This window comes from Cervus canadensis, chromosome 11, assembly GCF_019320065.1.
Source record: "Cervus canadensis isolate Bull #8, Minnesota chromosome 11, ASM1932006v1, whole genome shotgun sequence".
Classification (NCBI taxonomy): domain Eukaryota; kingdom Metazoa; phylum Chordata; class Mammalia; order Artiodactyla; family Cervidae; genus Cervus; species Cervus canadensis.
In genome coordinates this window covers 40,093,011-40,103,770 of record NC_057396.1, presented here as the reverse complement: position 1 = coordinate 40,103,770, position 10,760 = coordinate 40,093,011, and the positions used below count along the sequence as shown (strand labels likewise).

The 10,760-nt window shown below is 37.5% G+C and overlaps 1 protein-coding gene across 1 annotated transcript; it reads right to left on the bottom strand.

Annotated features, from left to right (window-relative positions):
• Positions 1-1,771: 1,771 nt before the first annotated feature.
• On the bottom strand, positions 1,772-2,317 carry ASCL3 (achaete-scute family bHLH transcription factor 3). The gene has a single exon (XM_043482330.1). It carries the CDS (start codon positions 2,315-2,317, stop codon positions 1,772-1,774), a length of 546 nt encoding a protein of 181 aa, XP_043338265.1.
• Between the last annotated feature and the right edge of the window lie 8,443 nt (positions 2,318-10,760).

The following is a 10,760-nucleotide window of genomic DNA, read 5'->3' as shown; positions in this document are numbered from 1 at the left end:
ACTTTGCAGCCAGGAGAATGACTGTTGCTCAAAAGGCTGAGTGATTTGGTACACAAAGTTAGAGTCTAAGAAAGACTAGTTAGATCTCTGGCTATGAGAGAAGGATTCCTGAATAAGATAGGTGGGATTTCACTGGTGAAAGGAAAAAGATTATTCCATTCCATCTTGGTAGGAAGCAAGAGCTAAGAGAGAAGGATGCATTTGCAACACGTGATTTTCTTTTTGGAGAGGGGGGAATGGAGTGTCATGGGAAAATCAACGGGAAGGGGCCAAACTGGTGGGAGCTTTGAAAATCAAGCAGATGAATGTCCAACAATGTCACAGTCAAAAGGAAGTTGTCATGAGGTTTGAGCAATGAAGTGACATGAAATATTAGGTTGGCAAAAAAATTCATTTGGTTTTTTCTGTAGCATTGTATGGAAAAAGTCAGACAAACTTTTGGCCAGCACAATACTTTAAGAAAGAGTATTAGAGTGAAAATAGAACCAGTTGAGAACAGAGCCTGAGAGGCCAGGGAGTTAACAGTGATCCAGACACAATGTGACAGAATGGAAATAGAAAAAAAAAATACCACCAAATATTTCTTGACACCTACCTGATGTGAGCTCTTTTCTGTGTGCTGGAAATACAGGACTGACTAAGACTTGTCCTTGTCTTCAAGGAGCTCACAGTCTACTGAAGACAGAGACAAGTGTGCAAGGGGAGTCAAAATAGCAGGATGGGAATGGCAAGGAAATATGTGTGCAAAATAAAGGAACAAGTAATGGCTGTGATGGAAAGACTTCATAAAAGATGTGACAGTGTGTCGGAAGTCCTGCCCGGGCTTGGTGACAGATGGGACCTGGGGATTAAGGAAGACAGAAGCGTTGAAGCTCATCTTGGGAACAGAAATAGACATTTTGAAGGAAGACTCGAAGACAGGTGGGATCACTGTCCTTCCCACATTATCTGGCCTAGAGAACCTGAAGAATGATGATGCTATGGACAAAAAAAGGATAATAATAATTTTTAAAAATAATGATTATAAAAACATTATGTGTCAGGTGCTGGTGATCCTCATAATAAACATATGGGGTAGTTGCTGTTACTCTTATTCTTATTCTGTGGATGAAAAACTGAAAAGACACAGGGAGAGGCAGCAAAGTCAGAATGTAAACCGAGCAATATGACTGCAGAGCCTGCCCGCTTAGGCCCTACACTAAGCTACCAGAGGATGTCTGCTGCATGCAGGACAAAGATGATTCTGAAATAATTTCAAATGACAACAAGGTTTTTTAATGACTTTTGCTTTAGCCGCAAAATACTTCCCCATCATGTTATGGGTAAGGTGTAAATTTCTTGCTAACTCCAAGTAATAAAACTCACCAAATTTTGACAAATCAAGAAAGGTTCATTGTGCTGCTTAGCATGAAACATCTGCAAAGTGCAGTAGAGGCATTGACTAGGCATTAATCATCCTTTACATTACTTTTGTGAGTTTCTCACACCTGAGACTCTGGCCAAGTGTGGGAGAAGGGCAAGTTGAGAGGCATAGAGAATTTTTAGGACTCCTGATTCCCTAATGTTCTTGAAAGAAATCACCAAAGCTTAAGAAGCATTTTCTCAGTCTACATAAGATAATGTTTAGTACATCTGAAATCCAAGTAAAACATATCCAGCATCTGTTAGCATTTGAACTATTATCTGCCCACACAAAAATGACATTAAGGAAACTACTGAATAATGTAGGGGACCACATTTTGTGAAAGTGTTTCTATTTGGAAACATGGAATCAAATGATTCTAAAAATGGAGTCAGAGTGGCGGGTGGTGGTTGCCATTATGGAGGAACCTTTCCTGGGATTATTCTTGGTCTCAGCCTCATCAGGGTACAGCAGGGACTGGAGGTAATTAATGTACTTGATGGCAGCTCTGAGGGTTTCCACTTTGCTGAGGCGTTTCTCTAAGTATTCCTCTGGCAGATGATGTCGGAGCTGGGCATAGCCTTCATTGACACATTTCACCCGCTGCCTTTCCCGCTCATTCCTTTTCCGGATAAAGGCTGGCCCGTAGGCATAGTCACACCTTCTGTAATTTGGATAAGGCATTGGGAAGGAGAAGGCACAGGGTTCACCATAATTTTCCATAATCAGGGAGTCACTGGAAAAAGGCAGCAATGGCAAGTTTTCCGAGTAAGGGGATGGCACTGGGCCTTCTGGGTAGACGTGGAACGTGACCATGGGGTCCAGATAGAAGGACCTGGTCAGTGGCAAGTGGGAGGAATCACTGAAGACAGGCAGTTTATCTGGCATGTTAGAGTAGCTTCTATTGTCCATCATTTCCTCTTTAGCCTGGAAACAGAACCAAGTTTATGAATTTGGCCAGATCAAAAGAGAGCAGATATCGACTTTCTCAGAGATCAGAGATTTTCCTGCTTTCATGAATAGTTTTTGAGTTCATTCTGAAAACTTGATGGGGTTACAGTATTTTGTGGGTAGTAAGAGGATTTTTGACGGTACACAGAAACAGCCTGAAATAACATTGACTTGCCTTGTGAGAAAGTTATTTCCTTTCAATTCTCTGTCAATCCTTATGATTGCAAGGTTATATCTCTAGTCTGGTGAGAACGTGTCTTTCACACTATTAAAATGCTTTCTAATCCTCCTCAGATGGAAGCCTTCAACAGGAATAGTATCTAGCTAGAATCTAATAATATTTTACTATTAATTTCTATTTATTGTGAATTATGCTGATTTCACATTTACAGTAGTGAGACAAAGTCTCTTTTAAAAATTAATCTACTTGAGTTAAAAATGTGAACCAATTCACAGAAAAAAAGTAAGTAAACAGCAATACAGGTGCTGTATAGCAGCAATGTAATGAAGATTGTGAAAGTGTATGCAAATACTAACATTTGGGAAACAATGATGCACCACAGTATTCAAATACATGTTGGAGAAATTACAAACTAGTTAATGATCATGCAACCTCACAGGCATAGCCTTCTTAAATGATACCTGGTATGCCAGAGGCAAAACTGAAAATCGAAATAAGGAATGGTTTGCTCTTAAATATTCACTGTAAGATTGCCTAAATGAGAAACTCCCCTAACACATTTGTAACATAATCCGTTTACATATTTACTTAGAACTTCAAACATATTGAGTAAAGTGAACTCTATTTAGGCTTTTTTTTCATGGAACTTAAAGTATTATATTCCAAAAGGTCCCATATCAACACATTCCCTCTTTCTGAATAGATCTGTATCCAGCTCATTTATTACACTACCATTACTTTTTACCTTTAACTGTAGTAATGTGGTCACAACAGATTTCACAGAGACATTACACTTTAGTTGATTCGAAATCAGGGAAGTGCTGAAAAAGAGCATTTTTCTTTCAGTCATTAACTTTCTCAAGTTCAGTCTTGGCTCTGCATCTTCTTAGCTGTGTGTCCTTTGGCAAGTTTGTCTGAAGCACATTTGTTGAGAGATGAAGAATGTACCCAAAGTGGAAAACGAAAAGCCACATGAAATTTAACTGTGGCTTTCAGAAAAGAAGGAAATCTGGCTTTCTTTCTCCTAAAAAAAAAAAATCAGCCCTAATGTTTATGGGCAAGAGTAGGTAACACTGGCACTTGTTTCTCTACCTGAGTATAATGAAACTCTGCAGGCTGCACTATGTAATGACAGGAGCAGTCTCTCAGCACCAGAATTCAAGTGCAATACAGTATATTATAATTCTTGTGAAAAAACCTATCATGTACGGCTACTGAACAGACAAATGACTCTGGAACCAGAAAGGGCAAGAAGGGATGGGGGTTGGGGGATGAGGGGTGGGGAGTGTGAGCGGTGGGGAGAGTTTAATAAGTTATGGTGAAACAGGCTGGAAAAGGAATAAATGTCAGGAAAAGCTCTTCCTAATAGAGGGATGGGGGTGAAGGAATGAGATAAGTGCCATAGGTCCAAATAAAAAGCAAAACAGAGGAACAGAAAATGAAAGATGCTGAATTACTGATCCAATGGCCTAAAATAACTAATATACAATAAAAATTTCTGGATTACAAACTAGCCAGGATCCTGTCAAAAAGAAAAAGTTGCTGAGAGAAAAAGAGTTAGGAAATTCCTGAGCTAGGAATTCTAGAGGGTAAGAGATTTTAAAAAATGTGCATGGCAGAAACTATGAAATTATGGCACAGTGTGTGTGGAGCCCCCGTTTCGACATTCCTGAGAACATCAGAACCTTCTTTCTGCCTGTAGCTAACATGCCAGAACTGCTGCAATAGGGTACCGGAAAGTAGAACAGCTGTCATCAAAGCTAATTCACAAGAATTCTTTGGGTATAGTCATCTTGACTGACAATTTTCATAACATCTTAGGCCTTGATCCAGATGAAATCTGAGTAGTTTGTATATGCCACAAGTAGTTAAAAATCTCTAGGTTTTTTTCTTTAAGTATGATAATGCATTTACAGGAGACAGAAAATACAGAACAAACTTACATATAGTTCTGTTATACATCACAATTATTTTTTAAGTAGATAAATTAAGATTTTTAGTTGGAATTTCAATAGCAAACTCTCAAATATTAGTAGAATGAATGGACAGGAAAGTAGAAGGATACCATAGACCTTAAAAGCACTATGAACCAGTTCAACATAATTAAGATTTCACACCACAGCAGGACAAATTCTATTCAAGTTCCCATAGACTATAAACTAGGAGACACAGGAACATATCCAAGGAAATAAACTTTCTAGATTTTTAACAAGACCTTGCAGAATTCTTGGGAAATGAGCTTGGTATCTTTGGAGACACACTGAGGGAGGAACTTTTTCTATTGAGCATTTCCAAAAGATTTACCAATTAATGTAGTAGCATTTGTCTTTTATTCAAAGAAGAAAATTTAACCACAACAGTGATAGAATGAAAAATGCAGCAGTGAGGATCAAGATAGGAAGGCTAGTGGAAACTGGATACATTTGTAGAAACTGAGTAAAGTTTTTAAAAGAGTGTAACATAGGGACTTCCTGGTGGTCCAGTGGTTAAGACTTTGCCTTCAGATGTAGGGGGTGGGGGTTTGATCCCTGGTCCAGGAGGTAAGATCCCACATGCCTCAGGACCAAAAAAAAAAAAACCGAAACATAAAACAGAAGCAATATTGTAACAAATTCAATAAAGACTTTGAAAATAGTCCACATTAAAAAAAAAAAAAGTCTTAGAAAGGAGAGAGAGAACAACACAAGCTGTTAAGTGCTGGGACTCTGAAGCCAAATATACACCTAGCTAAAAACAAATGCACCTATCTTTTCAGTGAAAGTCTCAGGTTTCTGACCTAGAGCTGTTCTGGGAAATAAAGGGTAAGGTCTTAATGATAAAATCCTATGAAATTCTGGATTGCTCTGCTTAGCATTAAAGTTTCAACTTTCTGATACATTATAAATATCTAGCATGTAGAAAACAAAAAGCTACTACTGCACATTATGAATTATGGAATTATGAATAATGGAATGTTAGGGATGGAGAAACCTTAGGAAAGCTTCTCATCCAATCCCCCATAGATTGTTGCAGTTATGAGATCAGAGGTCAGAACCTAGGTCTCCTGACTTTCAAACCCCTAAATCCTTTCTACTCCTCCAGATGATTTAATCAACAGTAAAACTGAATCATTCACCACAGAAGCATATTTGTTAAAGCATATTTGTTAATGGTATAATCAGCTGAAAATAATCATCATTTTTCAACTGTGCCTAGGGATTTTCTTAAAAACCATGTTCTTATTCTCTCCCATGGGCCACTCTGGAGAAGTCTCTTACCTGAATTTTGTTGCCAAGATTCTGTATTTGGGGCTGAGTTAGACTTAACCTGATTTATATGTGATCATTTAGTAACAACATGCAAAATAGTTTACAGTTAAACAGAACTGCTCAGGCTGGTTTAGCGATTTTCTCTACCTAATATGTAGATATGACAACATGCAACAATACTAAATAGGAAGTTTGCTTACAAAATTGGACTCTTGTAACAAATTCTTTTCAAGAAGAATGTTCCTCCACTCACCTGGGTTATTTAATTTTATATCAAAATTGCTTATGGAAAATATCTTTAAGTAATAATCTCATAATGTGAAAATATTGTCAGTATTTTTAAAATAGAGATTAAAGATGCTAACCAGGAAGGTCAATATGAACCTGCATTTTACTGTATATCTATTAAAATTTTTTCCTTCTAAATAACCTTTTTCAGAGCAATTTTAGATGCACAGCAAAACTGAGCATCAAGTACAGTTCCCATATACCCCCTGCTCTTATATATGTACATCCTCCTCCATTACTAGAATGCCAGCCCCACAGTGATACATGTGTTACAATTGATAATATTGACACATCATTATCACTCAGAGCCCATAGTTTACATTAAGGCTCACCCTTTTAAAAAAAATATTTGTTTATTTGGCTGTGCTAGGTCTTAGTTGTGGCATACGGTACTTTTTTTAGTTGCTGCATGTAGGACCTAGTTCCCTGTCTAGGGATCGAACCCGGGCCCCCTGCATTGGAAGCATGGGCAGAATCTTAGCCACTGGACCACCAGGGAAGTCCCCAGGGTTCACTCTTGTGTTATACATTCTATGCAACTTGACAAATGTATAATGATACATATCCACCATGATAGCATCATACGGAATAGTTTCACTGCTCTAAAGAGTCTGTTACACCTATTCATTCCTCCCTCCCTCCAGTACCTGACAATACCTGATTTTTTGTTTTACTTCATAGTTTTTCCTTTTCCAGAATGTTGTATACTTGGAATCATACAGCATACAGCTTTTTCAAATTGGCTTCTTTCAATTAGTAATATTCATTTAAGGCTCCTCCACATATTTTTCACTTGATAGCTCATTTGTTTTTAGCACTGAACAGAATTCCATTGTCTGAATACCATTTATCTGTCTGATATCATTTATATGTAGAATCTAAACTATGACACAAAGGAACTTATCCATGAAACAGAAACAGACACACAGACATAGAGAACAGACTTATTGTCGCCAAGGGAGAGGAGGGTGGGGGAACAATGGATTGGGATTTGGGGATTAGCAGATGCAAACTAATATATATAGAATAGATAAACAACAAGGTTCTACTGTATAGCAGCAGGAACTATATTCAATATCCTGTGATAAACCATAATAGAAAAGAATATGAAAAAGTATATATTAATATAGACACACATATATCTGAATCACTTTGCTATACAGTAGAAATTAACATTGTAAATCAACTATATTTCAATAAAATAAATTTTAAAAATATTCCATTGAATGTACCACAGTTTACTGTCCATTCGCCTACTAGAGGACTTCTTGATTGCTTCCAAGTTTTGGCAATTATGAATAAAGCTGCTATAAACACCCATATGCAAAGTTTTCATAAGGATCTAATATTTTAACTAACTTATATATTAAATGGTCTTCCCTGGTGGCTCAGACTGTAAAGAACCCACCCTCAGTGCAGAAGACCTTGGTTCAATCCCTGGGTTGGGAAGATACCCTGGAGAAGGGAATGGCTACCCACTCCAGTATTCTTGCCTGGAGAATTCCATGGACAGAGGAGCCTGGCAGGCTACAGTCCATGGGGTCGCAGATAATAAATACTGAAGTGTAATTGCTAGATCACATAGTAAGTGTATGTATGTTTAGTTTTATAGGGAACTATCAAACTGTTTTCTAAAGTGGCCATACTGTTTTTGCATTCTCACCAGCAATGAATGGGAGTTCCTGTTGCTACACATCCACACCAAGATTTGGGGTTGTCAGTGCTCTGAATTTTGGCCATTCTAATAGGTGTGCAGTGGTATCTCATTGTTTTTTTAATTTGCATTTCCCTGTGGACATGCTAGAGCAGGCTTCCTTAGTAGCTCAGACGGTAAAGCGTCTGCCTGCAATGTGGGAGACCTGGGTTTGATCCCTGGGTTGGGCATATCCCCTGGAGAAGGAAATGGCAACCTACTCCCGTACTCTTCCCTGGAAAATTCCATGGATGGAGGAGCCTGGTAGGCTACAGTCCACGGGATCTCAAAGAGCCAGACACGACTGAGCAACTTCACTGGTGGACATGTGATATGGAGCATTTTTTTGAATACTTATCTGCCATCTGTATATCTTCTTTGATGAGGCATCTGTTCAGGTCTTTGGCCCATTTTAAAATCGAGTTTTTTGTCTTATTGTTGAGTTTCAAGAATTCTTTATATGCTTTGGAAGATAGTACTTTGTCAGATATGTCTTTTACAAATATTTTCTCCCAGTTGGTGGCTTGTGTTCTTGTTCTTGACAGTCTTTCACTAGAACTTTTTAATTTTAATGAAGTCCAGCTTATCAGTGATTTCTTTCTTGATTTGTGCTTTTGATATTGTATCTAGTAAGTCATTACCAACCAAAAGTAAACTAGATTTTCTCCTATGTTGTCTTTTAGTATTGTAGGTTTTTGTTTTGCATTTAGGTCTATGAGCCTTTTTTAATTCATTTTTTGAAGGTTGTAAGGCTTGTGTCTAGCTTAATTTTTTTTTTTTGCATGTGACTGTCCAGTTGTTCTAGCACCATTCATTGAAAAGACTTTGCTCCATGGTGTTCCTATTGTTGTTTTGTCAAAGGTCAGTTAACTGTATTTATTGAGTCTGTTTCTGGGCTCTCTATTCTGTTCTATTGATCTGTTTGTCTATTCTTTTGCCAATCCACACTGATACTTACTTTATTACTGCAGCTGTACAGTAAGTCTTGAAAATAGGTTGTGTCAGTCTTTCCACTTTGTTCTTCTTAATTAACATTGTATTTACTTTCTGGGTCTTTTGCTTATAACTTGCTGGGATTTTGACTGGGATTGTATTGAATCAAGTTGAAAAGAACTGACATCTTGATAATATTGTCTTCTAATCCATGAACATGGAATATCTCTTATTTAGTTCTAGTTCTTTGATTTTTTTAATCAGTTTTGTAGTTTTCCTCATATATATTTTATCCATATTTTGTTAGATTTATAAATATTTCATTTGGAGGGATACCAATGTAAATGGTAATTGTGCTTTTAATTTCATTTGTTCATTGTTAGTAGAATCAACAGTTAGAACTGGACATGGAACAATAGACTAGTTTCAAATCGGGAAAGGAGTACGTCAAGGCTGTATATTGTCACCCTACTTATTTAACTTATATGCAGAATACATTATGAGAATGCTGGACTTGATGAAGCACAAGCTGGAATCAAGATTGCCAGGAGAAATATCAATAACCTCAGATATGCAGATGACACCACCCTTATGGCAGAAAGTGAAGAAGAACTAAAGAGCTTCTTGATCAAAGTGAAAGAGGAGAGTGAAAAAGTTGGCTTAAAGCTCAACATTCAGAAAACTACGATCTTGGCATCTGGTCCCATCACCTCATGGGAAATAGATGGGGAAACAGTGGAAACAGTGACAGACTTTATTTTTTGGTGCTCCAAAATCACTGCAGATGGTGACTGCAGCCATGAAATTAAAAAACACTTCTTGGAAGAAAAGTTATGACCAACTTAGACAGCTTATTAAAAAAAAGCAGAGACATTACTTTGCCAACAAAGGTCCATCTAGTCAAAGCTATGGTTTTTCCAGTAGTCATGTATGGATGTGAGAGTTAGGACTATAAAGAAATCGGAGTACCGAAGAATTGATGCTTTTGAACTGTGGTGTTGGCGTAGACTCTTAAGAGTTCCTTGGACAGCAAGGAGATCTAACCAGTCCATCCTAAGGGAAATCAGTCCTGAATATTCATTGGAAGGACTGATGCTGAAGCTGAAACTCAAATACTTTGGCCACCTGATGTGAAGAACTGACTCATTTGAAAAGACACTGATGCTGGGAAAGATTGAAGGTGGGAGAGGGGATGACAGAGGATGAGATGGTTGGATGGCACCACCGACTCAACGGACAGGAGTCTGAGTAAGCTCTGGGAGTTGGTGATGGACAGGGAGGCCTGGTGTGCTGCAATCCACGGGGTCGCAAAGAGTCGGACAGGATTGAGCAGCTGAACTGAATTGAAGGATAGCAATTGACTTTTGTATGTTAACCTTCTATCCTGAAACCTTCTATAATCAAATCAGTTATTAGCATCAGGAGTGTTTTTTTGCTTTTTAAAAAATTCTTTTGGATCTCCTACATGTTTACAATCATGTCATCTCTAAACAGTGGTAGTCTTTCATCTTTTCTTTCCCTGTCTGAATATCTTTTGCCTTATTGCATTAGCTAGGATTTACAGTATGATGTTGAAAATGAGTAGTAAGAAAGAACATCCTTATCTTGTTCTCCTCGATTTCTAGTTTATTTAGAGTTTTTGTCATGAATGGGTGTTGGATTTTGTCAAATGCTGTTTCTGAATCTACTGAAAAGATCATGTCATTTTTCTTCTTTAGTCTGTTGATGTGGTGGATTTCACTAATTTTCAAATGTTCAAAGTCTTGCAAAACTGGATTAAATCTCACTTGGTTGTAGTTAAACTTACATCTTTTAATATTAATAATAAAATCAATAATTTTAGGTTTGATTTGGGAGTTTAAGAAAGCTTTTCACTAACCAAAAACTCCATTTATAGCTCCTAAAATCTCATCCTTATGAAATTAATGTAATTTATTTCTAATACTGAATACTAATTTTTGCCAAGAATTTCTTAAAACAAGCACTCCTTCATGCATCTTAAATCCCTCAATTTATCCAAATAATATATGTGTACTTTCAGAGACCCATCTAAGTACCCATGTT

Excerpts from the sequence above, each read along its gene's own strand:
- ASCL3 (XM_043482330.1), bottom strand. The coding sequence starts at position 2,317 with ATGATGGACAATAGAAGCTACTCTAACATGCCAGATAAACTGCCTGTC.